At 36.5% G+C, this 24,949-nt stretch overlaps 6 protein-coding genes across 9 annotated transcripts; 3 read left to right on the top strand and 3 right to left on the bottom strand.

Annotated features, from left to right (window-relative positions):
* Window positions 1–159: 159 nt before the first annotated feature.
* Window positions 160–9,436, bottom strand: LOC6561755 (androgen-induced gene 1 protein). Of its 4 annotated transcripts, none has more exons than XM_032735976.2 (4): window positions 9,170–9,436; window positions 7,881–8,110; window positions 996–1,216; window positions 160–932 (listed from the first exon to the last, which is right to left on the bottom strand). In XM_032735976.2, the coding sequence occupies exons 2-4, from the start codon at window positions 8,076–8,078 to the stop codon at window positions 608–610; spliced, it is 744 nt and encodes a 247-aa protein (XP_032591867.1). In that variant the 5' UTR covers window positions 8,079–8,110; window positions 9,170–9,436; the 3' UTR covers window positions 160–607. The 4 variants fall into 4 exon arrangements, with proteins under 4 accessions (XP_032591867.1, XP_043070610.1, XP_032591868.1 ...); XM_043214675.1 differs by having other exon boundaries at window positions 7,881–8,299; window positions 9,385–9,434; XM_032735977.2 differs by lacking the exons at window positions 7,881–8,110; window positions 9,170–9,436 and adding an exon at window positions 2,480–2,686.
* Window positions 3,377–5,205, bottom strand: LOC6561756 (protein amnionless). The gene has a single exon (XM_001989084.3). The coding sequence runs from the start codon at window positions 5,115–5,117 to the stop codon at window positions 3,459–3,461; it is 1,659 nt and encodes a 552-aa protein (XP_001989120.2). The 5' UTR covers window positions 5,118–5,205; the 3' UTR covers window positions 3,377–3,458.
* Window positions 9,437–9,982: 546 nt separating the features above from the next.
* On the top strand, window positions 9,983–10,857 carry LOC6561758 (protein PET117 homolog, mitochondrial). Its single transcript, XM_001989086.3, has 2 exons — window positions 9,983–10,316; window positions 10,383–10,857. Exons 1-2 carry the CDS (start codon window positions 10,225–10,227, stop codon window positions 10,561–10,563), a joined length of 273 nt encoding a protein of 90 aa, XP_001989122.1. The 5' UTR covers window positions 9,983–10,224; the 3' UTR covers window positions 10,564–10,857.
* Window positions 10,858–11,302: 445 nt separating this feature from the next.
* Window positions 11,303–12,353, bottom strand: LOC6562046 (splicing factor U2af 38 kDa subunit; the record flags this gene model as incomplete). Its single annotated transcript, XM_032735978.2, has 2 exons — window positions 12,221–12,353; window positions 11,303–12,095 (listed from the first exon to the last, which is right to left on the bottom strand). Coding segments are annotated over exons 1-2 (837 nt in total), but the record flags the coding sequence as incomplete, so codon positions are not given.
* A 142-nt stretch (window positions 12,354–12,495) lies between these two features.
* LOC6562047 (stress-induced-phosphoprotein 1) lies at window positions 12,496–14,814 on the top strand. The gene is made up of 5 exons (XM_001989088.3): window positions 12,496–12,886; window positions 12,979–13,261; window positions 13,330–14,204; window positions 14,280–14,512; window positions 14,573–14,814. Exons 1-5 carry the CDS (start codon window positions 12,878–12,880, stop codon window positions 14,643–14,645), a joined length of 1,473 nt encoding a protein of 490 aa, XP_001989124.1. The 5' UTR covers window positions 12,496–12,877; the 3' UTR covers window positions 14,646–14,814.
* Window positions 14,815–16,024: 1,210 nt separating this feature from the next.
* On the top strand, window positions 16,025–23,323 carry LOC6562048 (phosphatidylinositol 3-kinase regulatory subunit gamma). The gene is made up of 4 exons (XM_043214673.1): window positions 16,025–16,263; window positions 16,555–16,742; window positions 17,618–18,309; window positions 22,264–23,323. Coding segments are annotated over exons 1-4 (1,593 nt in total). The 5' UTR covers window positions 16,025–16,262; the 3' UTR covers window positions 22,976–23,323.
* Window positions 23,324–24,949: the final 1,626 nt, after the last annotated feature.

The following is a 24,949-nucleotide window of genomic DNA, read 5'->3' as shown; positions in this document are numbered from 1 at the left end:
AGCAGCTGATTTATGTGCAAAGGGCTGCATTGCAAGCTCTCTTTGCTTGTAGACCACCCACAAAGCATCAAACTACGTGATAACTCTGATAATTGACTTTGTTTTCTTGCCAGTAGGTGGCGCCAATTAGCTACGCGTTATATTTAAGTAAAACTTTGATTTAATTTTAGATTCTCTTTTATTACTATAGAATTGAGTTTACATGTTAATCGCAGGTAATTAGATTGTTGTTTGCAGTGCTTTTTGTATTGATATGAATTATGCAATTAACAAATGCTTCAACATTAATTAATCGGAATAAAGAAAACATATACTCGAATTTTCAAATTGCAAAGTGCACAAATCTAATTTGAAGAACTACAAATGCTTTTCTTTTTGTTTAGTTTGTATTTGCTATTTAAGCCAATTACTATTAGGAGGAGCAATGCTATAATTTAATTGTTGTTAATTGAAAGTAGTTGTGTAAAATATATATATATATATATATATATACTCTAAGCAAATTCTTCAGCTTTGTGTATATATTTGATGCATTGAGTTTGCGATATTAACACACAGACTACTATTATTATTATTATTATTGACTATATAGACACCATCCATCATCCTACTTAGATTTGCGCTGTGACAGCTTCACCTCCTTGGCCCAAACCACATTGTTGATGAACTCGCCGAGGATATAAAGGCCCCCGGTGAAAGCGAGTACAGCTGCAAAGAATAGAATGCGACTTGGCAGCGATAAAACTTCTAGTACGGGATAGACCCAAACATTGGAAAAGTGCTTAATGATGTGTATCCACACCAAGTATCCGCCCATAAAGATGCTCAAGCCGGTGAGACCCTTACTGCGCTTGGGGTACGCACGATATGACGTAAACATCTCCAGCACAATGAAGACAACAATATTTGTGTGCAGCACATGATTCAGCCAACTAAAATGCGACAAGAATTTTAATTAGTAAATAATTGAAAAAGGAAACTGTCCATTTACTCACGAGGGAAATACGGCATCCAGCACCTTGGGAAAGACCAATTCACGATCGATTGCATACAGAGTCCAAAAAGTAATGCCCACATTGAGAGCAACTGGGAAAGCGAGCGTTGTCAGCAGCCAATCCTTGAATTTGCGTATAGCTGGCGGACGCTTTGGCACCAGCTCGTTGGTGCCCACAAAATCATTGATGAGCGACACTATATAATAAAGTGCCTGGATTAACTGCAAAAATAAAAATAAAAAATATATATATATACAATAGGGATGATTTTTTTTATATATTTTTAATGGGGGTTGAAGGGCTGTTTATTCAAGTGGAATATTATCACTGCAAAAACCCCAGTTGAAGCGTAACCGGTTATTGCCATTCGTGTTCATACTTGACTTGAATAATACATTGATAATCAAAATTCAATTGCTTGACGTTTATTTTCTTTCTGTCGCTTACCGCATCTAGAAATGTAAGATATTTGAATTTGCCACCAAACGGATGATAAATTATCTTTGCATTTGCATCATTTGATGTTGGAAATTCAACGTATTTATAATCATAATAGATGCCGTACGTAAATTGTACAGCTGCAGTTAGATGCAGCAGTGTTCGCAGCGCGCCAAAAACACTTTTAAAAAGCGTTTGTGTTGCAGCAGCGCCATTGGCCATCTTTTCTTTCTTTTCTTATTGATAACAACCAATTGATTTTTTCACTGTAACGAACAACGGCCGGCCAGTAATGAAGTGAAACTGAAGACAGTTTGCCGTTGCGGTGTGACCGTGATGCGAACATTATCGATTAACGATATGAGCCAAAGACTTTTATATCGATGCTTGGTCCAATTTTATGTATGTTTGGGCACATTGCATTAAGCTTAAGCGCATTTTTTCAAGCGAAATTTTTATTTGTTGATTGGATGAATAAAAACATTAAAGGAAGAAATAAAGTTTTGATAAGATTTTGTTCATATCCTTGTTACAATTTTTCTAATTAAACGAACAGAATTAAGCAAAATTGAAGTGGGTATTAATAATTTAAGCCACTTTTCACTTGCAGGTTTATGGGCAACTGCACCGTTATCACTCCACGCCCCTCCCCCATTGTTATGTCCTTGAATAATAATTCAATTTTTGCTCCGTACTCCAATAGAAGCTATTAATAATGATCAAATCTGATACTGACATGACAACTAATGAAAATTGGGTAAATTACAAATGCTACAGATAGTCTGGACTTTGACAAATCCGGATTTTCAAATTTGACTTTAAACACTTATGACGTCATCGAAAACATCTTTTGAAGGTAAACATGTATGAATGAATATGTGTATATATGTATGTATGAATATGTGTATATGCATAGCCATGTGTAACAAACAAAGCGATCAACAGAACGTGTTAACATTGTTTTTTTTTAACAGAACAGTGCTGCCAATCAACCGTGAGAACGCAAAATAACTTTTACCAATGTTGATGTTATTTTTGTTGCTTACCGCACAAATAAATGTTAAAAATTTAAATTTGCCAGCAAAGGGATGAAAAACCGAGCGTGGCATATCCAAATTGTGAAAGAAATAGACACCATAATTGAATTGAATGACAGCCGTCAGGTGTAGCATCAGTTGCACAGCACGATTAAAACCGGCGGACGTCGAGCCCTTGCTCTTGGACTTGGAAATTGCCATGTTTAGCACACTAAAGTCCACAACACACTGACGATGAGTTTGCCGGTTTTCAGCAGAGCGAGACACAATCTAAGCACATACATACATATATTATCTCCATGTGTGTGTGTGTGTGAGTGTGTGTGCGGCTGATAACAGAGCTTATCGTTTGGGACTAAAGTAACTTAAGATTGAGTTTCATATTTGTTTGTTTAAATTGCAAGCAGTATAAAAATATAAACTTTTGATGAATATGCAACTGCGACAGATTTTGACACTTGAACATAATCACTTTCACTTATAACACTTTTCACTTTTTCTTACATTTCTGCTGCTGCGTGTTAAACGAATAAATTCCAACTGCATCTGCGGCAACTAATTCGAACTATCGATTTAATGTCAAGCGTTGGCTGAAAGCCGCGAGAAGGTCAAGGGACAAGCACCACAAATATACATATATATATATATATACATATATATGACGCACAACTACAACACCACTCATTATCGCCATCCATTATGAGACTGTCACACAATAATCGATCCGTTTATTTTTGGACTTATCGCCGACATCATTATGCATTTGGGTAGAAATATTAAATAATTACAACTCTATGCATAAGAAGAAGTGAAAGCATTAACATTTAATAACTATAATTAAATAATCATATATACGAGTATATATATATATCAAATCTATATACCAAATCAAAATTTTAGACTTAATTTATGTATCTAGATTTTGTTTATTTTACTTCCTGTTTAGTAATTACAACTTTAATAAATCTTCACATAAAATATATATAATTTATTTCTTGGTTTCCTCCTCTATCTCGCTTTCAGCCTCCGAGGAGTCCAAATTGATTTCGGTCAACTCGTGTCCCTCAACGCTGTCGATCAAATCCAAATCACCCGTCTCCATTTTGATTGGATGTGATTGGATTTGTGGCTGTGCCACAGTTGATGGTGCCAACGAAGCCGCCGCTGCCTGCTCCTGTTCCTGCTCCTGCTCAAACATGGGATTATTGAAGGCACGTTCCCGCACCACACCGCTCTGCGCATCATAGCCAATGACAGCCAAATCCTCCACTCCACTGCCAGCCGAGCCTGTTCTGCCTCGCTCCGCTTGAGCTGCATTATCGAAACGATTGAAGAGCAAATTGCGACGCAAACGACGCAGATCCAAGTGAGGCCAACGCCATCTGCGCGGATCATGCAACCACTGCGGTAGGCGATTCAGATACGGATGCTGGGGCAAGAAATGTGCCAACATAATCAGTGCCACAAAACCCACCAGCACCAAACAGAAGAGGATGAGCAGCACTGAGCCAAAGCTCACATTGGGATTATAGGGATGACCAGCGTAGTGCAACATCAACTGTTGACTTTGCTGCTTCAGCAAGTTACTCTGATTGCGCAACGCAGACAAATGTTCCATGAACTTGACACTTCGTTCCGAGTAGCTGCCCCGCTCCAAGATGATGGCCTGTAAGTGATTGCCATACTGCGATGAGGAACCCACATAATTCACATGGAACTGCAACTCATCCGCCAAATCCTCCGCAGCAATTGTCTTGCTAATAAAGCTAGTCAGTGATTTCCTATCCTCCTCCATGCAGTGTTCACTGGGTATGGTCAAAGTGGCACCACAGACCAGGCAACAGGAGCCAAAGGGACGCAGTGGTGCCACACAATGTGGCACCGGACATTGCTGCTCCACATTGTGGCAGACGGGTTCGATGAGTTTCTCGAAATCCTTGTGACAGCCACACAGCTCACCACGATAGTACTCCACGAAGACAGCCTCCGCATTGTGAAACAACAGCTGTCCCAGATCTCTGCCCAACAGTTCCTGTAAATATCTCCTGGAAATGGAGGAGCCGGCCAAGATTAGCTGACCCAAGCGCAAAAATTGTACATTTTCCAAATCGAAGGCGAGTGCGCCACGATTGCTCGGGATGACCACATGCTCATCATCGCAGGGCACACGTTCCAGCTCCGGCATCAGCGAGGAGCTGCCGCTGGAGCTGCTGTCGGGCTGCATGCTCCAGCTGCCAGGATCAAACCATTTGCTCGTCTTGGGCGGCTTTAGATAAGCACGTCCTTTATCGTTGCCACAATCCGGATTAAGTCCCACGCCTGCTCTCAACTCTATAGTTGCATCCTCGGCCAGGAGTATGCCACCTTCACGTGGCAGCACAAAACCACCGATGGATAGCTGTGGTGGCAATGGCAACACGGCCGGATAATATTTGGGAAACACAATCAAATCGTGTGCACAGGGCAAATAATCATTTAGCCAGGCGGCAGGACTATCAATTGGGGCACCAGCACTGTGCCATCTGATCGTTGTTGTCGTCTCCGCCTCCAACAGATATAAAAGCAACCCGATTACAACTAGCAAAATTTGTTGCAACTGCAACATGTTGACTCTGTAAATGAACTGAAACCTAAACACGAGCGACATTTGCCATGGTTAATTTGGGGGCGTTGAGTTGCGTCAGTCAAGCAGATATTTACACTCAGCGAAATTTATCGACTTGAATTTCACAAAATCGCGCTTAATATTATTAAGTTTTTCTTGTTTTAAGTAATAATAAACAGCTAAGTATATTGGGGTTTAGCTGCTATCTGGTTTAGAGATGGCGTAGCTCAGTCTGAAGTCACTCGACGCTATTTCGAGTCCCCGTAAATCGTAAGTTTTTTGAAATTAAGCTATATGAATATATGACAAAGCTATGTAAAATGTTTTTAATATATGTGTGAAAACTAAAATGAAAAACAAATTTTATATATATGTGTAAAATTGTTAGAAAAATCTACCCTGAAAAAATTCAACCCTAGTTTTAAGACTGCCAACCAGAGAATAAAGAATTCAATTTCTGAAGTTAAGTGAAATTTTTTTCTGAATGTAGATAAATTTTTAAATTACAGCCTCTCAATGTGTGTCTTTATTTTGATCAACCCATTTGCACAGATAACTCAACAAAATGTTCGAAAAGTTAGTCAACTCTTCTCGGTATTTTTCACAGGCACTTTGCAAAGAAAATACAAACAAATTAATTATAAATATGGCCAGATAATATTGAAATAGTTTTTCGCTTGAAAGTCACACAAAATTCATTTGAAGGGTTTCAAAACTTCGTCAAAACTGAACAGATTTCAATATCACTTTTGATTTTAATTATGATTTGAGTTCCTGATTATTTCTCAATTATTTTGACATGTATATTACAAATATTATATAGAAATCATGTGGCATATGTATATAGATGCATTTTACTACTTGAATTTTGATATTAGATAATTGTCACATTTTTTGACTTCAGTCAATACCAATTATATAAAATTCTGTGTAAACTTTATAAACGAAACAAAATCTCTTGAAAAATACTCAGCTCGATAAATTCATTTAAAAAATGTTCAAGTAATAAATAGCACAAAATCCGCGATGAAAACGAACGTGTGCCTATCATGTCTACAAACATATATATATATATATATATGTATGTATATATATATATAACCAATTCCAGACATACACAAATACACATGTATATTGCACATACAAAGATTTATATAAATATCTCACGACTAGCCGATCATAGCTTATATAGTTTGAATCTTTTACAATGCAATTGTTTGGCGAACGCAAAAGCAAAAAACCAAAAAAAAAAAATAAGTAGAAAAAAGAAGCGTTTATTTTCATTGTGATTTGGCCGATATAAACAATTTAGTCCGGGAGGAGGGGAAAACTTGACGGAAGCAAACGACGAAGGAATGCCTAAACAACCGGATGGTAATGCTAATGGTGCGTGTGCATGACCCGACGAACCGACGATCCGACGACCATCTTGCTCCGACTTCCACATGAAAGACATTTGCTAAAAAAAAAAAGGAAAACACAAACCATCAAGAAACTAACAACAACAAAAAACCAACAAGATCTTCAACAAATAGTATCTATATTTGAATCCACGTGCTGATGATATGATTTGCGCACTTTCAAAGATCACTTTTTGCCAAGATCAAAGAATCTGCGGAGATTATAAATCAAGGGCGCCCAAGGTCGTCAAAGACAGAGCATTAACTAAAGCTAGATAAACTGTATAGATAAGGAAAAAAAGAAGCAAACTTGGAAAAAGGTTTTTGGCATTCAAAATACTTGAGCTCAAGTAGCGAAATGGGAAATATATAAATATATTTATTACATATATTTATACATATTCTATATATATGTGCATATACCAATATATATACCATATACCAAGAAGCAACTGGATGCGAAATTTATGTGTCAAAAATGTTGCGAAATAATCAAGAGCACAAATTATAAACACAATAAAAGCGGGTTTTAAATTAAGTTCACTTTTGACGAAGTTTGTAAGCGAAACAAACATTTTAAATGAATTCCAAACAAAAGAACAATTTCTAATTTAAAAGGCAATATAAATTAAGAAGCCAAATTACTTTTAAATAAATTGAATAGCTAATTTAGCTGCCGACATGTATATTTAATTTGTCGGTATTTTGTTTGCCAAGAGCCTGTGAAAAATACCGAGAATATTTGACGGCATGTAAATGAGTTGCCAGCAATTGTTTCTGCCACCCCTGCCACAGCTCCTGTTGCACCTACCCACCCCAGAAAACGGGTGCATATTTACATTCACGCCAAGAAGATAGTCTGGCATCGATCCGCGCCAATAAAATCAGCCACAAAGATGCTGGACGCCATTTGTTTCTTTTTTTTGTGGGGGGCCAATATGATTTGTGGTCAGCTTTACAATTCAATAAAGCCAACGAAATTTGCCAGAGAAAATAAATACGAGAAATTAAATGTAGCATTTCGCAACAGTGTGTGTAACAATTTGTAGCGACAACAAATGAATGGATAATTGGATGTATGGAATTTAAAATGTATCTGCAAGATACCATGTGCTGTTTACGGATGCAGCCAGGCGCAGTCAGGAAGGCAGCCAAGCAACCAGCACAGTTGTTGACCCCCAGATAAAAAAAAAAAACCAACGCAAGGCAAATAAACAAACAAACATATGGCAGACATAAATGGAAGACACAACAATAACCATATATACATATAATTTTTATATATCTTCGAATCTGGGACACACTTGAAACGATTGCGGGCGCATTTCCGTCATATCGCAATAATGACCACGATATATATGGGAGCCACCCAATAAAGTTCTATATATATTTATTGTCAACTTACCAGCGACCAGTAGCTGAGAAATCGCAATTTCTGTGGAAAGGTTTCGGGCACCAGGCGACGATTGAAACTCGTCTTGAGTTTGTAGCTCCGTTGCACCTCAAAGTTGCTAAAGTACAAGCCATATGCAAATTGACCCAATGCACACAAATGTATTATTGTCACAAAGATGCGCGATTTATACAACTCCACTTTGGTCATCTTGGTTTAATTTGTTTTCAACGATCTACGATCTACAAAAACCGATTAAAACTTCAATTTGAAAGGGTTCACTTCGATGAGTCATTAATTTGACTAGTTTTCATTTTAATTGGGGTATATTTGTTGAAAGTGTGCTTCTCACATATTGGCAAACATAAAATGTAAGAGATTGCTGGCATTCAAGAATTATGGTACTTTTGTTCAGTTCAAAATGGAAAAATCTGCCAAAAGCAATCGAGTTTTGTAAGGCGAGTTATTATTTTTAAATCGATTTTATAAAATTGCAGAGGGTAATTTAATTATCTCATCAAATTTGTATCGCATTATTTTCAATATATATTTTAGCATAATATTAACCTACTAATTCATACCAACTATTTTTTGTGATAGGCTTTTCTCCAATTCATGCAACAAATGTTGAAACATTCTACAATTAAATAACTCCAGAAATCTAGTAAATGTTTCTTATTTTTTTTTTACATATAGATTTAAATATTAAATATAATTTGTAATTTCTTTTTCTTATTTTTCTAAATAAATAAATGTAAATAAATATGATCAACTGTGTCTGCTCTATTTTAATTTAATCGAATTTTTTAAATAAATAAAATGAACAATGCAAACAGCATTCAAATTAGATAGGCTACTAAAATGTAAATGTACATTGTAAATATTCAATAAATATTCCAATAAATTCAGTCAAATTTTAACTTTAGCTTATATTAAGACTTTGACGTGAAAATGCCCACATGAAATTGCAGACGCAACCAAAAAACGTAGCTAAGCACATTTGGCTAAATGAAATATGATGCGAAGACGTTTGCAAAGCCACAAAAAAAAATATATATAAAAAAAACCCCAAACAGCCCCCAAGCTCAGCGCTGAAGGTGTCAGCGAGAAATGTTTGAGGACTTAGCAAGCTCTTAGCAAGGCACTCGAAAAAATAACATAAGCAAAGAAACGCACACAGTCTAGATTGAAATCAATATTTGAGCCACTGACATAAATATTTGAAAAGCAGAACCGACAACAAAAAAAAAAAAAAACAACAACAAGAGGAAAAATGAATAACGAAATATTTGGAAACCCACAAATTGAAGTTGCCTGGGCGCCGGGGTCGTAGCTGTTTATAATTTACATATGTTAATGGATTTTTATTGGCAGTCGACGCGCAGTTGTTGATTGTTTCAAATGCTTCAAATGTATTTCTTTTTAAACAAATCGCATCGCACGCACGTAAATTGTTTGCCTTTTTAATGTAGTTTCCTTTATGTATTTTTATATATTTATATTTTTTTACTATTACTTTTTTTTTTGCTGTTTTTGGGTGGTGCGCGCACAACTTGGCGTATAGAAAACTGGAGTCGCACTGGCAATCGGGATAAATGTTGCTCATACGTCGCGTTGGCTGAATTGTCGTCGCTTTCACTTTCCGTCCGCCCGTTCGTCCATACGGCAAATACATTTGGTGCTGTTGCTTCGCATTGCGTGCAATCATCTGTGCTGAGCTGCGCATGTCTAGAATTTTTTATTCATGTTGTGGCAGGCAGCAGGTCAATGATTTGCTTTTGGCCAAAGGTACAACAATTAAGCGGTACCTGTTACAAACATATGTGCTGATCCTGTTATCAGCTATGCAACTACGTCAGACTGTCAATCAAAGAGCACACAAAACACTTTTTTCAGGCACTGCGTCAAAGTAAATAAAACTAAAACTGCGTTACAGATAGATAAAAACTTTGGCAAACAAATACATTTAAATCGATACATGTGCGCGCTCAATGCTTATATATCGATTATTGCTTATCGTTAAGCTACAGCTGAGCTTTGGCAGCCCTGGTGCTTTGTTTTGTCTATCGGCCAATTCTTTCTTTCATAACTTTCATAATATTGGTCGCCGAAAAACCAAAATAGATTTATAAGCACACAATTTAAACGCCGCTTGAACAAATAAACAAAGGTGCAAACGGAAGATAGTTGATAGACAACAATATTCAATTCTGCATTGGCGTTGGTTTTACTTTTAACTTTCCCTGGAGTTAACAAAATCATGTCGTAACAGGAACAGGAGTAAAAGTCAACTTTGGTTTAAACTAAATTTCACATAAAAATTCAATATTTGCGTTTGCATAAGTAACACAAGAGCATGTCGCTGGCATCCAAAGTCACATTGGGTTTGGCGATTGGCGTCTCAAGTGCGATTATAGGTTATGTACACTATAAACAGTCCGACGACCGGTAAGTGACAATTAAATAAGTTTACAATTTGTTGTATGAAATTAATTGCGTGCACTCTTTTCACAGTTTCAAGCTTCATCAGGGCGTACTGCGCGACGTGGAGCAACAACAAAGACGCAAGCATGAGAACCGGTATACTCTACAGCAACAGATTGACATAACCAAACAGCTGAAAGCAGCGATGGAAGTAGATGCGAATGAGGAATCAAAAAGAAATACAGCAAATGCAGTTACTCCAAATGCATGAGTTTAATGAAATGGAAGAACCACTAAAGCAGATGCAGTTACTCCAGATGTATAACACATAGAATGGACGAATAAGCAGATGCAGTTACTCCAAATGTATAACACTTAGTTGTAGTGCTTAAAAGCGCATCAAATTGTTATCGTTTTTACCTAGTCGAGTTTGTATATAAAATTGTCTATTTAGAATTGCTTTACTGTACATGTGTCTTTTTTTGAGACCTTTAAGAAAATAATATGAATATTCTTTATATTGATCTTTATAATAAACATTCGTTGACTGCATCAGTTGATTCCACATAGTCCTGGTTAGGTCTGTTTTAATTTTGATTTTCTCATCAAATTTAAAAATTATAATCGACGATAACAATTGGAGATTTCTTTATATATCGTTATAATTATTACTCAATTTTATTATTACGAATGTGTGTATAAGTAATTACAATTCTAAATGGGCGCTCGATAAAAATAATTCACTTCGTGTAACGGGTGGTTTTTGTACAAAATGTATGTGTGGTGGACAACAAACACCCCCTCTATTCAATAAAAAATCAACACAAAAAGAAAAACTGAAAAAAAAACTGGAGTAGTCTGAAGAGTTGGCGTTCCATTTTTGTCCGTTTCCATTTCGATTTCCATTTCCGTTTCACGCCAATGTGTCCGCGAAGTGTCCAGAAAAAATCAACACATTTTTAATATCGTCCACCGCCTCCGCCTCCACCACCACCTCCGCCGCCGCCGCCTCCTCCTCCTCCTCCGCCGCCGCCACCTTTACGTCGATCACGATCGTTGCCATCGTTGCGATCATTGCGATCACCTCGATCAGTGCCACCACCAATGCCTCGCTCGCCGCCACGATCCGTGCCCCCCACAATGCCCCGTTCACCGCCACGATCTGTGCCGCCACCAATGCCGCGTTCCTCGCGTCGGCGACGCGGCGAACGGGTACGACTGCGTGAGGAACGACGCCGGGGGCCGCCGGAACGGGAACGTGAACGATTGCGACGCCGGCGTGAATACAGATATCTGCGCAACTCTCTCGATATCGGTTTCAGATGCATAAAATTACAGAAGCCGGATCGTGTGCACTCCCCCATCTCGTACTGTCGACAGCATGCCTCACGGAAATCGGTCACCGGCGACAGTTCCGAGTAAACTGGCCGCCCGCCAAACCAACGATTATTCAAATCATTTGCCGCCTTCTCGGCATCGGCCTCATTACGGAATTTGATGTAAACATTCCCCACGAGATGATCACCCAAATTGTCGCAAACATTCATTTCTTCAATTTCGCCGTATTTATCTTCGCACTCGACGAATACGTCTTCGAAGAAATTGTCATAATGCTCTTGCATTTCCTCGTCGGAAACGTTGGCCACCAGATGTGATCCGTCCGCTGATTTGGCGGAATTTTGGGGATTTACGTAGAGATTTTGGAGCAGCACCGTTTGCGAAAATGTTGGCTTATTGTGGATGCGGGAACAACGATCGCCATGCCGACACGCTCCAATCTTAAAGTAGAACGAGCAGTTGACTCTGCCAAAGACAAAAAAAAAACAATACGTGAGTTTAGCCGGAGCGTTAAAAAGAGCGCTGCTTGCGGCACATGCCGCACTCTTGTTATTAAAAATATATCTTTTTTCGCCCTGCCCCCAACTTACTTGTCCTTTTCTGTGCCAAAAATTGATGCCAAATATTCGGCCATTGCGCTGCTTATCTAATCGTGCTGCTTATATTTGGAACGTTTTCGCTTTTTTTTTTTCAAAAATATTTTGTATAATTTATTTTTTTTTCCCCAGGCGCACGCAAAAAGCAGCGTCTGTCCGTATTTTGCGACAACGTTGCCAGCTCGAATATATTTAAGTAAGCGGTGCGGTGCTGCCAACTCGTCTGTCACACACATCGTCAAATTCGAATTATAGAAAAACACTAACAAAAAGCAAAAATTACAGCAGATATTTGTGTTTTTTATGTAACATTTGCTATCAGTGCAATCGAGTTGAATTTTTTATTTTTATAATTATATTTTTTTTTTGCAAAAACTTAGTGGCTACGCTCTGGGCGCTACGAGTGTGTGTTGGCAACGTTGTTCGCGAGTCTGACATTTGAGCAGGAGAGCAGCGAGAGCGAGTGTGAGAGCGAGAACGTTAGCAGTAGCTGTAGCGAGAGCGAGTCACGACTCATGCATTTCTAGAAAAGTCCGACGACGGCGGCATTTTTTTTTGCAAAGTTCAGCTTCCAAAAAAGACGTGTTTCAAAACCAACAAACAAATTTATAAGTACTTGCCACACTTACAGCAGCAGAACGACTTAGAAAAATGGACAAGGTGAGTGGAAAGATACAAATGTAAAAAGGGGTACTTCGAAACAAAGGCGAGTCAAAAATTATGCACACCATTTGCACAAATTTCCATTGCAGGTGAACGAATTGAAGGAAAAGGGAAATACGGCTCTAAATGCGGAAAAATTCGATGAGGCCATTGCAGCGTACACCGAAGCTATTGCGCTGGACGCTAACAATTATGTGCTATTCAGCAATCGCTCGGCGGCCTATGCAAAGGCCGGGAAGTATCGGGAAGCCTACGATGATGCAGAGCAAACCATTGCGCTGAATCCCACCTGGCCAAAGGGGTATTCCCGCAAAGGAGTCGCTGCCGCTGGACTCCGGGATTATATGAAGGCCTTTGCGGCGTACAATGACGGTAAGTTTTACTTTTTGGTGCTTATTATTTTGTCTACATAACCTCAACTAACTGGACAATGTGTTTAGGTTTGAAGCACGATCCGCAAAGTTATATGTTGTTGCAGGGTCGCCAGGATATTACCAAATCGATGTTTAGCTATATGCAATCGCAAGGTGAGATATCCATGGATGTCGATCTACAACCCATCTTTGATACAAAGTCAACGGAGAGTAAATCCGCTGAGTCGGCAGCTGCTGCTGCTGCGGCTGGTCCCCGTGTGGAGGATATGAGCGAGGAGGAGCGCAAAAAATACTATGCCAATCAGGAAAAGGAACTGGGCAATGCGGCGTACAAGAAGAAGGATTTCGAAACAGCACTCAAGCACTATAATGCTGCCATCGAACATGATCCGACTGATATCACGTTCCACAACAATATTGCGGCTGTTTATTTCGAGCGCAAGGAATATGATGCGTGCATCAAGCAATGTGAACGGGGCATCGAAGTGGGTCGTGAGAATCGTGCGGATTTCAAATTGATTGCCAAATCGATGGCACGCATCGGAAATACTTATCGCAAGCTGGAGAACTATAAACAGGCGAAATTCTATTATGAGAAGGCAATGTCGGAGCATCGTACGCCTGAGATAAAGACGTCGTTGAGCCAGGTAGAGGTCAAGATTAAGGAGGAGGAACGTCGCGCCTATATTGATCCTGTTAAGGCCGAGGAGGAGAAGGAGAAGGGCAATGAGTACTTCAAGAAGGGCGATTATAGCACTGCGGTCAAACACTATTCGGAGGCCATCAAACGTAATCCGGATGATCCCAAATTGTACAGCAATCGTGCTGCCGGCTACACCAAATTGGCCGCCTTCGATTTGGGACTGAAGGATTGCGATACTTGCATCAAGCTAGATGAGAAATTCATCAAGGGTTACATACGGAAGGGAAAAATTCTGCAGGTAAGCTTTGATGAACACTTAATTCTTATTATTATTAGTATTTATTTATTATTATTTATATATTTAATTTTTTAGGGCATGCAACAGACATCAAAGGCTTCATCGGCGTATCAGAAGGCACTCGAGCTAGATGCCAATAATGCTGAGGCCATTGAGGGTTATCGCCAGTGCTCAATGAATTTCCAAAGTAATCCACAAGAGGTGTTCAAGAATGCCATGTCCGATCCGGAGATCCAGCAAATTCTCAAGGATCCCGCCATGCGCATGATTCTTGAACAAATGCAAAACGATCCACAGGCAGTTAAGGAGTAAGTTTAATTATTTATTTATTCAACGTATTTATTTAACTATTCTTTATTATCTCGTAGCCATTTACAAAATCCGGCTATTGCTGACAAGATATTGAAGTTGCTGGAATCGGGCATTATGAAAATACATTAAGAAATTAGCCACTATTCGGAAGAAGAATAAAAAACCAAAACAATCGCCTAACAACATTCAGGAGACAAGAAAAACAAGCAACATATACACTGCGAAAAAATTTCCCAACATTATACGCCCTGACACTAACTTTAAAAATATTAGCAACGAGCCAACAGCATTACAAATATTGCCCTTGACTTTAAAAACTCAACTATAAAAAGAAACAAAGAAAGAAAAAAAAACAAATGCTGGTGATTGAAATCAATGAAATAATAATTACCCAATACAAATAATGTCTAATGCATAGTTGATTTTTACACACAGATAGATGCTTCATAATAGACAGTGCCGTGGTTCTTATTTTCATACTAAATACATAAATAATATGCTGTAGCTTAGCTCTATATTATAATTAAGTCTTTGGATGTACAATAAATACAAGTCAAAGATTGGTAATTGATTTTTTTACATTCAATTTGTACAATTAATTCCTTCTTTTAAAAAATGATTTCACTGTGCAGAGACTTGATCAAAAAAGAAAATGTAGCGTTCCAAATTAAATAAGAATTATTTTCAAACTACATCTAACTCTTTTTATCACAAATTTAAAGAATGGTAATTGAATTTGTATTTGATGAAATTTATTCCCACTTTTAAAAATGTATTTCACTTTGCAGAGACTTGTTTAAAAGATAAGTCATATTCTATATAAAATAAGAATTATTTTCAAAATATATATATATATATATTTTATTTCAATTTATTACAGGTGCCAATACTATAATCACTAAACCCATCTCAAAAATGCATTTCAAATTGATTGCTGCCCAAGGTCAAACAAATATAGACCTAAATATTATTTTGAAATTCTTTTCAAATGACAAATGCGTAACAAAATATTTTTTTAAAACGTTTTCAATGCATAAGATGTTTCTGTTTCATTAGATCCGTTGCACATTTCTAACTACGAACCCGATTCAAAGTCAAAAGTGTGCGTCTAAAAATACCAAAGCAACAAAAATTTGGTCAGTCTCCTCGTGTGTTAAATTTGTGATATTTTTTAGTGCATTTATACTCAGCGGTCGGCAAGTGTTGAACAGCGGAAGATGTTCGCAACATGCTATTCAGTGCCAGTGGCCGTGCAGTGTTGAGGACGATTTATTCCACACAAAAAAAAGAAAAAGAAAGATATAATGGTGTGCTGATTGTGATTTCCATCGTATATATATAAATATTAATAAAGCACCAATAAACGAAAGCGTTTAATTCGCTCAAATTGCAAATACGAATTTGGAAGCAAAGCGAATGCCTTTTAAAATACCGATTCCTGCACGCTATTAATTGTTTTAACTATAGTTATATATGTATGCATGTGTATATATTTGATTGAGTGTGTGTATGCGTATGTGTATGTGTATGTAGTGTATGCGTATGTGTTGCCTCCGAGTTTCTCAGTTGATTCGCGAAATTGAGAATAGAAAGATGGTGCTCGGTAAATTGTAAGCGTGAAAAAAATAAGTAAATATATATAAATACACCATAAAAAGAAATATATATTCTGGCGAAAAAATTGGCTAAAGCAAATCTCCAGTTAATATAGTTTTTGTTGGCCAACGACAAAAGCAACAAATCAGAAGTGAGTACATACAACAAAAAAAAACCAAAAAAAATGCCAAAAAATTAACGCTAACCGCTTGCGCCCAAACCCCGTATTCGTATTCGCATTTCAAATGCGTTTCGGGGGCGCTTGGCAACAAGCAAAAGCCGCTACATACATGTATGTATGTATGTATGTGTTGTAAAGTGTACACACATACATATATGTATGTACGTTTATATATGTGTGTGTGTTGTGTTTAACCAACACTAGTGTGAAATATGCGATTTTGGTCTTCCTAAACTCTATGTATGGTTTTTGTTATTGCAGTGCATCCCTCACCGATGCACTACTCAACGATGAGGCCACAGGCGCCGGCGTCTATGGTACACGATCCGAAAAAGGATGAGCTGCGCACTGCTCCCTGGTATTGGGGCAGCATAACGCGCGAGCAGGCAAAAAACATATTGTTCGGCAAGCCCGATGGCAGTTTTTTGGTACGCGATGCGCAGGCAAAGGTAAGTTGAAAATAATGCAGTTACAATTGCAGCTGCTGCTTGCAGAGTTAACAGTGTTTTTCGGGAACTTTTCTGATTGGATTCAAATTGTACACAGTTGGGAAATATTATTTTTTTAGAAAATATATTAAATTTAAATGTGATGTTTTCGAGTCTTTCCCGGAATTTCAATGTATTGCAAAAAAATAAAAAGAATATTAACTTTGCATGCGATGTCTTTGAGCCATTTTATGTATTTCAATATTTAACAAAGCAAATTTACATCCAAAGATAATATGTGACGTAACTAAAAGTGTTTTATTTCATCTTTTTTTTCTTTGAATAGCTAACGGATTTGTAATGCAATTTATTTTTATAGGAACTATAAGATTGTAATTTATAGTTAAGTCGTAAAATGTTTTTTTTTTTTAGTTTTATTTGTTACAACCTCTCCAATATTTCACTTTAATTGGCCGGATATTTATTTTTTAGTTGAATTTTACATTGTTTTTTCTTAAGGTAACACTTAAAAAGAAGGAACAACTTTGAAAAAGCTTTATACTAATCAGTTATTAAATATAATTTGTTTATTTTGACTGTTACTTATTTTTTAGCACGATTTTACATTGCTTTTTAAGTAGGATTATAAAACATTATGTCAAGACCCAAAGATTTCCAATTTGCAAAAGATCACAAGCAAAAGAGTAAAAGAAAAAAACATGCAAGCAAGAAAAAAAAACAGGAATAAAAGTTTAAAAAAAATAATAGCAACAATAATAAATAAAAAGAATGAACAAATATGCATAGTAAAATAGAAAAAGGAACAATAATAAATAAACACAATAAATTAAAAAAAAAAAAAACAATAATAAATAAAATTTTTAACACTTTTGCAGAAGGGCGAATACACGTTAACCCTGATGAAGGATGGCAACGAAAAACTGATCAAGATCTGTCGATTAAAGAATAACAAGTATGGCTTTGTGGATAACTTTCAGTTTGCCAACGTAGTCGATATGATCAACTATTATATGAGCAACTCCCTGAAGATCTACAATAAGACGCTAGACATAACGCTGAGCAATCCGATAATATGCCCCTACTACGATGATTCGCAGCCACAGGGTGATCTACGCTTGTGGAGCGACGAATTTATACGCTGCTCGCAACTGTTGTTGCAACAGGAACAGGCACTCGATCAGAAGAAGACCTCTTTCAATGCGATTAGGGAGGAGTTGGCCGAAAAGCAATTGCATCAGAGTGTTTTTGGTAATGCGGACACAATGTTTCGCAGTCAAATCACATTGATTGAATCGTTCATAAATACGGGCGTTGTACCACCGGGTGGAGCACCGCCGGGTGCACCAAATGCCACGGCTGCACAATGTTCGCGTCAGGAGGTGCAACAACATATGCGCGACAATTTGAAGCACATGACTGATCATCTGCATGTGATGCATGTGAAAATGGAGCGACTCAATCAGGAGATTAAATCCCTGAAGGAGGAGCAACAGTTGTTGGAGCGTCAAATCAATGCCACAAAGCCGGAGTTGCAGCAATTGCAATTGTGCAAGGACAAACACATTGAGTAAGTGACGTCATTTTTAAAGTGTTTCGCACACAGAAAAATCTGATTAGCGTCGCAGTATGGAATGAAGAGGGGCAGAGTGTTGTGGAGGGGAGGGAGGGGTAGTTTTGAGGGCGATTTGAGCTCGAGTCGATTCGAGTCAATCCGTCAGTCATTCGCTTCATGTCAATGTGCATTTTTTTTCTGTTATTTCTTTCTCGGAATTTTGAATGCTGGCTGTTTTTTCTGTTGTGCTTCTCATTTTACACACAACGCTCGCTTTTCGCTGCTTCTTTCAAGTGCGACACTCAGCTGAGTTTTTGACCGTTGTAAATAATGAGAATAATAGAAGTAAAATGCTTTCTGCCTGTTAGCAGCGCCGCTCAACGTTTGGCTCCGGCTACAAATTCGCCACGCTGACTGCTGGTCTACGTGCTTGTCGTCTGCCCGCATGTAATGTATATATATATATATATATATATACTATATGTAAATATGTTTTTAATTGTGGATGCCTTTGCCTGGAAGCCCTGTAAACCGAAACGTTCAGAAGCCAAAATGCAGATAATACAATGATCACTTGTAGATTTGCTATTACAGCATTTCTAGAAATTATCATCAACTATTCAGATTATAAAATAGTAGTTACGCATGTATAAATATTTTTATTTTTATCAATTATTATTGTTATAAAGGAGAAACATATTTTGATCTTAGTAAATTTCAACTTTGAGATCGGCTTGCTTATATATTAATCATTAGCCAATTAGGCAATTTGATAAACGCTATTTAAACTTAATATTTTTAGCAACTGACTTAATATAATTGCAAGTTATCATAAATACTTAAATCTTTGATAGTAGAGATTATAAAATAGTTACGTATACAGAAATCGGTTTATTTATATTAATCATAAATAATTTTTATAAAGATAAAGAGGTTGATACTATTAGCCAATTACAAAGGCATTATGACAAACGCTTCTTAAGCTTCTTAAACAACTCAGTTAATATAATTATCGCATATATTTCAGTTTTTGCTTGTAGTATATAGAAATCGGTTTAATTATATTAATCATTTGTCAATTTTAATCTCTAAAATCTGATATTATTTTCAAATTTATAAACGCTCCTTAAACTTTATATTTAGAATATAATTTTTGATAACTCTATTAAATAATCATTAATTATAAAAATTATTTTTTAAACGGGAATTTTGATTAGCTAGCGATCACTGTAGCAGATAAAACTATCCACCCGTTGAGGCAGACGGCAAAACAATGCATATAAATATATATATATAATATGTTGTCAAATATATATTTATATATATATATGTATATTTTTGTATGTAGATCCGTTGTGTAGCCGCTTGTAATTTAAATCCTCTAACAAAACAAAAAATGTTCATAAGTCGCCGTTGACAGTTTTACACATTTTTCGAGAAGACTTTTCAGAAAAGTATGCCAAGTGAGTGAATTATTGAGAAACATAAATTATGCTATGAAATCATAAAATAATGTTCAGAGCTGTCGAACAGACAGCCAGACTGTCTGTCTGTCGGTATGTCTTTATATTGTCTTCCGTTTTGTATTTGCGCGCTCTACATTAAAGCTGATGAGAGCTTTAAGGCGACTTGTCTTATTTTCGACTAAAGCTCAAAGCGCTAATCTCGTGATTTCAGCTGATGTCATTCGCTTTGAATTCGTCATCGATGCAGATGATGATGATGGGGATGATGATAACGATAATCAGTCGAACCTTGAACCATATTAAAAGAATGTGCCTCTAAAGCTTTATCTTAATTTAAATCTTTTTTAGTATGTTCTTTTTTTTTTATCCCGAATACGTACATTCGCTGAGCTTGTTGATTTATCACTCTTATTTCACATCTTTGGCTTATCTACCTGGGGGAATCTTGCATATTATAGCATATAGGGTATTCTAATTTTAATTGCTGAATAAGTTAATATACTTAAAGCTTTCTTAATGAAACTTATTACTGCTGTGTTTGTTTTGCTGCATTTGCTGTTTTAGCTTAAGCGGAAGATTGATTGATTCTACAAATGGTCGAAACTTGTTTTCTTAAATGATAAACTCAAGTTTCTTATTTTATAACTTGGCTCAGGTTTCATTTCGACAAAAATTTAACATTTAATTTCGTTTCGAAACATTCGGTTTAAAATTTAATCACATTTCAAATAAAAATTATATTTTTTTGCAATGCCATTCATTTTTTTGACCAACCAAAAGAAAACTTGTTCGCTATCGCTTTTTTATTACGCTTCTTATCTATTTGCGAAACTCACGTTTTTTTTGTTCTTTTTTTTTTTTAGTCTACATTCAGAGAAAAAAATTGCCCTTCAATATAAATAGCCGTGAAAAGTAGAAAGTTGTTCTTGTTCTCTAAAATCTGGGAATTTTGCTTTTTTAGAAATATTTACTAAGAAATGCATCACTAAAAAGAAAAATTAATCCTTTCTCGGCTTTTATATTTGAATGTTATTTTTTCTACATTTTATACAAATGTAACGTCGAATTGAGAAAAGACAAACACTGGCTTTTAAAAAGATACTTTCTGAATAATAAAGTGGGTTAAGCTTGGTGCCAAAAATATGCCAAATTTCAAAAGTTAGTTCAATGTTTTTTCTGAGTGTACGTAACTGACTCAACTATCAAATAGCCCTTATCTTAAGGGACCCTAGCAACTCAACGGTTGCAATTTCCTTAATTTATGGTCGAGTTTGTCATCGATGATGAGTGTGTGATGATTTTGGATTTTGAAGGTTACCGAATTTCTTGGGAGACTCACTGGCTCTGTGGTGGTTGGGGTTTCTAGTTCCATGTTGAGCATTGTGCGTTTGTTGGGGTCTAGATAAGGGGCACCAGGCAGGCACTACTATCGTTATCTGGCTGTCGAGCATTATTGTTTGTCAAGAGCTTAAATTCTATATTTTGTTTCTTTCATGACATTTCTTTCATTTTCTTTGTGTGTGTGTGTATATTATATATTCGCAAACCTTTTTTCGTCGTGTGTCTTTATTTTAATTAAGATTAAGCGCACCCATCTCGGCCTGATGGCGGCATACATGTTCCTTGGCATGTGCGCAACCTCTGTTCCATTATGGTTATTCTTTCTCTTTCTTTTTTTTTTCTTTCTATTTTTGAGATTTGTTGAATTTTATTCACGTCATCCAAAGGCCAGCAGCGATAAGAGATTTGGAGAGGTCGGTTAATTTACGTGCCGGAACGTGATTCTAAAGTTAAATTATTCAGTGATCCTACAGATTTTCGGGAATTGAAATCAACTTGAAACCTATAATTAATTCATATATATATATTTTTATTACATATGTTTGAAGATTTTGAGAACTACTTCGAATTAGATTCCCCATATGGAATTGGGAAAGAGCTGTGCTTGTTGCGCAAAAGATAACCCACCTTATGAAATATTTAGACAAGATTTTTTGATTATGTAGCTTATAAACTAGCTACCTATTTACGAAAAAGGGTAAATGAGAATATCATTAGCGAGCGATCACTTGTAGCAGATAAAACTGTCCACCCGTTGAGTCTGACGTTGAAAAAAACATACATCTGTATATATATATATATATATAGATCCGATTGCGTAGCTGCTTGTAAATTAAATCCGCTAACAAATCAAAATGCTCATAAGTCCCCCCGTTGACAGTGTTACACAGATTATTTGATTTGGAAGTTAGATAATAGTCGGATGTGGTTGTTATCAGGTGGATGGTATGCGATGGTATATATATATATATATATATGTATATACATAAGGAAGATGTCACACGTTTTACACCTAGATATTCTGTAGTAAAAGTAGCCATCGAAAGCGGATGAGACATTGAGTGTACATAGATTGCAGATGAGATCATGCCGGGCAGTTATTGATTAAATTTATCACCAATGTTTTTAACTGATCTATTTTTTTTGTGTTGTGTTATTGCAGGCGCCTGAAAGGCTGTAATCTCACCGATGAGGATCTGAACGTAATACTGGAGGTGGGCTTCGATAAATGGCAGCACAATTTCGAGAAGGCCTCCAATCAGCCGCATCGCGACGAATCGCTCTGGTTCATCAAGGATGCCAAGCGTCATGATGCCGCCGAGTTGCTGAAGGGTGCACCCACCGGAACATTCCTGATCCGGGCACGCGATGCTGGCCACTATGCGCTCTCCATTGCCTGCAAGGGTGGCATTCATCATTGCATCATCTTTCAGACGGAGAGCGGTTTGGGTTTCGCTGCACCCTACAACATTTATCCGACGCTCAAGCATCTTGTGGAGCATTATGCCAGCAATTCGCTGGAGGAACACAATGATACGCTGACAACAGTGATGAGGATTCCCGTGCTCTTTTGGACACAAAACAAACAGCATATATTGGAGCAAATGCAGGAGGATCTGGAATTGGAGCAGCTGGAAATGGAGCAGGAAAGAGAACGTGCCGAACAGGAGGCGGCAGCGCTGATGCCACCGCCAGCACCAACATCCACAACAGCAACATCATCATCGACGACGACGACAAGTGCACCAATACCCACGACAAGATCAAGGGAGCATACCAGTCACGATACCGTCGATGCATCATCGTTGGTCAGCAGTGAAACGGAAACGCCACCAGCTTCCATATCGCCATCAAATTTTAGCACATCTCTATAGATGCGAACACGAATCCAATCTCCATCTCCATCAGGCCTGCTGCTGCTCCACCAACTCCTGTCCTGTCATGTCCTGTCTTGTATTGTCTGTCCCAGCCTAGCTATCTCTCATAGGAATCCCCCCCGCCCCTCTAATGCTATCTCTCTTAACTATTATATACATATATCTATATATTTATATTTAATAACAAGAAACGAAATAATTTTTTCGCTCGGAGAAACAGTTCAACTGTGTTAAAAAAAGAGAACCGACGCAAAAACTGCAAACGAAACAGAAACAAGTAATTTTGGTGATCATGTTGATGTTGTTTATTATACACACATACATATATATATATATATATATATACATTTATATATGCATATATATGTGTGTAGGTATTCTCGTTTTGTTTTTCTATATATATTTTTTTGTTTTTGTAACAATGCATTTCGCTTGATATAAAAGTGATAAAAGGTCAAGCCAAACTGCTATATAAAGAAAGAAATTGTGGTTCCCATCCACATATATAATAATAAAAAAAAACAAAACTTATATATTAAAGAAAAGCGTCAAATTTATCTATATATATACCATATAAATCGGTGTAACTCGCACGCTGTGCGTCTACGAGTCAAAAACCCCGATTTAAACAGATACAATATGTATATATATATATATAATACATAATTAAGATTAAATTCAAAATACGAAATCTACTTTTGTCGTGTGTCACTTGTAAATACAATATGTATATAAATATATATATGTATTTATATATATATTGTATATTTTTTTTTTGAAAATGGGTGGATCGTTAAGCTGATTTTGATAATCGGGCAAACTATCCCAATCCGACCACGAAAATATTTGTTGTTATCACACACGAGTCTTGATTGATTTTCAAATAGTTCTTAAGTATACAATCCACAAAATACGTACGTATGTTTATAGTATATATATATATATATATATCAGTGATCAGTTGTCTGTTGCTACTTATAATCGGTATATATATATATATATATATATTTTGTAATCCATAGGATATAAATACCTTTTTTTGTGTTCTTTTTCTCATTTGTTTTTTAAAACATAATGAGTTAACTTTACCTTAAATACAACCACAAATATATACACATGTACACACACACAGACACACACACACAGCAACAGTAACAAAACAAAAAGGAGAAAAAAGTGCAATCGGTAAACAAAAACAAAAATTTACTTTTTACATTTGTTATTTATACAAATACAAAAAAACAAAAAACAAAAAAAAAACATAAAAAATGTCATTAAAATGCCCCATAAAAAGACAAAAAGAAGAAATCCGTTGCCCGGAATCTGCTGCAATATGCAAAACTTAAAGAAGCTTCAGTTCGCAATATATATTTATTTATAAATACATAAAAAAATATATATATATATATATATATTTAACCCACCTGCTATGCGTTTTTTACATGCTCTTTCCAAAACTCTAACTAATTAATTGATAAGTTTTGTGCAATTTGTGTTTGTGTTTCATGCTAGAAAAGAAAATACAATACTGAAAATGTACTCGAAAAAAAAGATATTGTCGAGTCCTGAGAAATGTTTGGAAAGGGCAACCAGTTTCGGTATGCACTTTCTGTTGCCAATATTTTGTTTTATACACCAACACACACACAACACACGACAACAACAGCAACACTCACCAATAAATTTTTTTTCTTTTATTTTACAACTTTGTATAATGTATAATTTCTGTATATGTAACTCTTAATTTAATAATGTAATACAATTAATTTCATGTGTTTATATTCTATACAAATATTATTTTTATTTTCTAATGCTATGAGATTTCGTCGGATCTCCTACGTTGTAGTATTTTATAAGTTTTAAATATTTAGTTTGTAAAGATGCGTTTCAAACAACATAAAAAAAAAAACATTAAAACAAAAAACCATAAGCATTGTATTTTAAATTTGTACGATGATGATTTTTTTGTTG

Source organism: Drosophila grimshawi, unplaced genomic scaffold, assembly GCF_018153295.1.
Source record: "Drosophila grimshawi isolate 15287-2541.00 unplaced genomic scaffold, ASM1815329v1 contig_1377, whole genome shotgun sequence".
NCBI lineage: Eukaryota > Metazoa > Arthropoda > Insecta > Diptera > Drosophilidae > Drosophila > Drosophila grimshawi.
The sequence above is the reverse complement of the archived record's forward strand: the minus strand, read 5'-3'. Positions and strand labels throughout refer to the sequence as shown.

What these genes read in the sequence shown, in the direction of transcription:
- LOC6561755 (XM_001989083.3), bottom strand. Translation starts at nt 1,655, where the DNA reads ATGGCCAATGGCGCTGCTGCAACACAAACGCTTTTTAAAAGTGTTTTT. An exon ending in ATCTTACATTTCTAGATGCG is followed by an intron (nt 1,217 to 1,442) that starts GTAAGCGACAGA and finishes TTATTTTTGCAG; the next exon opens with TTAATCCAGGCACTTTATTA. An exon ending in CTGGATGCCGTATTTCCCTC is followed by an intron (nt 933 to 995) that starts GTGAGTAAATGG and finishes GTCGCATTTTAG; the next exon opens with TTGGCTGAATCATGTGCTGC.
- LOC6561756 (XM_001989084.3), bottom strand. Translation starts at nt 5,117, where the DNA reads ATGTCGCTCGTGTTTAGGTTTCAGTTCATTTACAGAGTCAACATGTTG.
- LOC6561758 (XM_001989086.3), top strand. Translation starts at nt 10,225, where the DNA reads ATGTCGCTGGCATCCAAAGTCACATTGGGTTTGGCGATTGGCGTCTCA. An exon ending in TATAAACAGTCCGACGACCG is followed by an intron (nt 10,317 to 10,382) that starts GTAAGTGACAAT and finishes CTCTTTTCACAG; the next exon opens with TTTCAAGCTTCATCAGGGCG.
- LOC6562047 (XM_001989088.3), top strand. An exon ending in GGAAGGGAAAAATTCTGCAG is followed by an intron (nt 14,205 to 14,279) that starts GTAAGCTTTGAT and finishes TTAATTTTTTAG; the next exon opens with GGCATGCAACAGACATCAAA. An exon ending in GATCCACAGGCAGTTAAGGA is followed by an intron (nt 14,513 to 14,572) that starts GTAAGTTTAATT and finishes ATTATCTCGTAG; the next exon opens with CCATTTACAAAATCCGGCTA.
- LOC6562048 (XM_043214673.1), top strand. An exon ending in TACGCGATGCGCAGGCAAAG is followed by an intron (nt 16,743 to 17,617) that starts GTAAGTTGAAAA and finishes ACACTTTTGCAG; the next exon opens with AAGGGCGAATACACGTTAAC. An exon ending in TGCAAGGACAAACACATTGA is followed by an intron (nt 18,310 to 22,263) that starts GTAAGTGACGTC and finishes GTGTTATTGCAG; the next exon opens with GCGCCTGAAAGGCTGTAATC.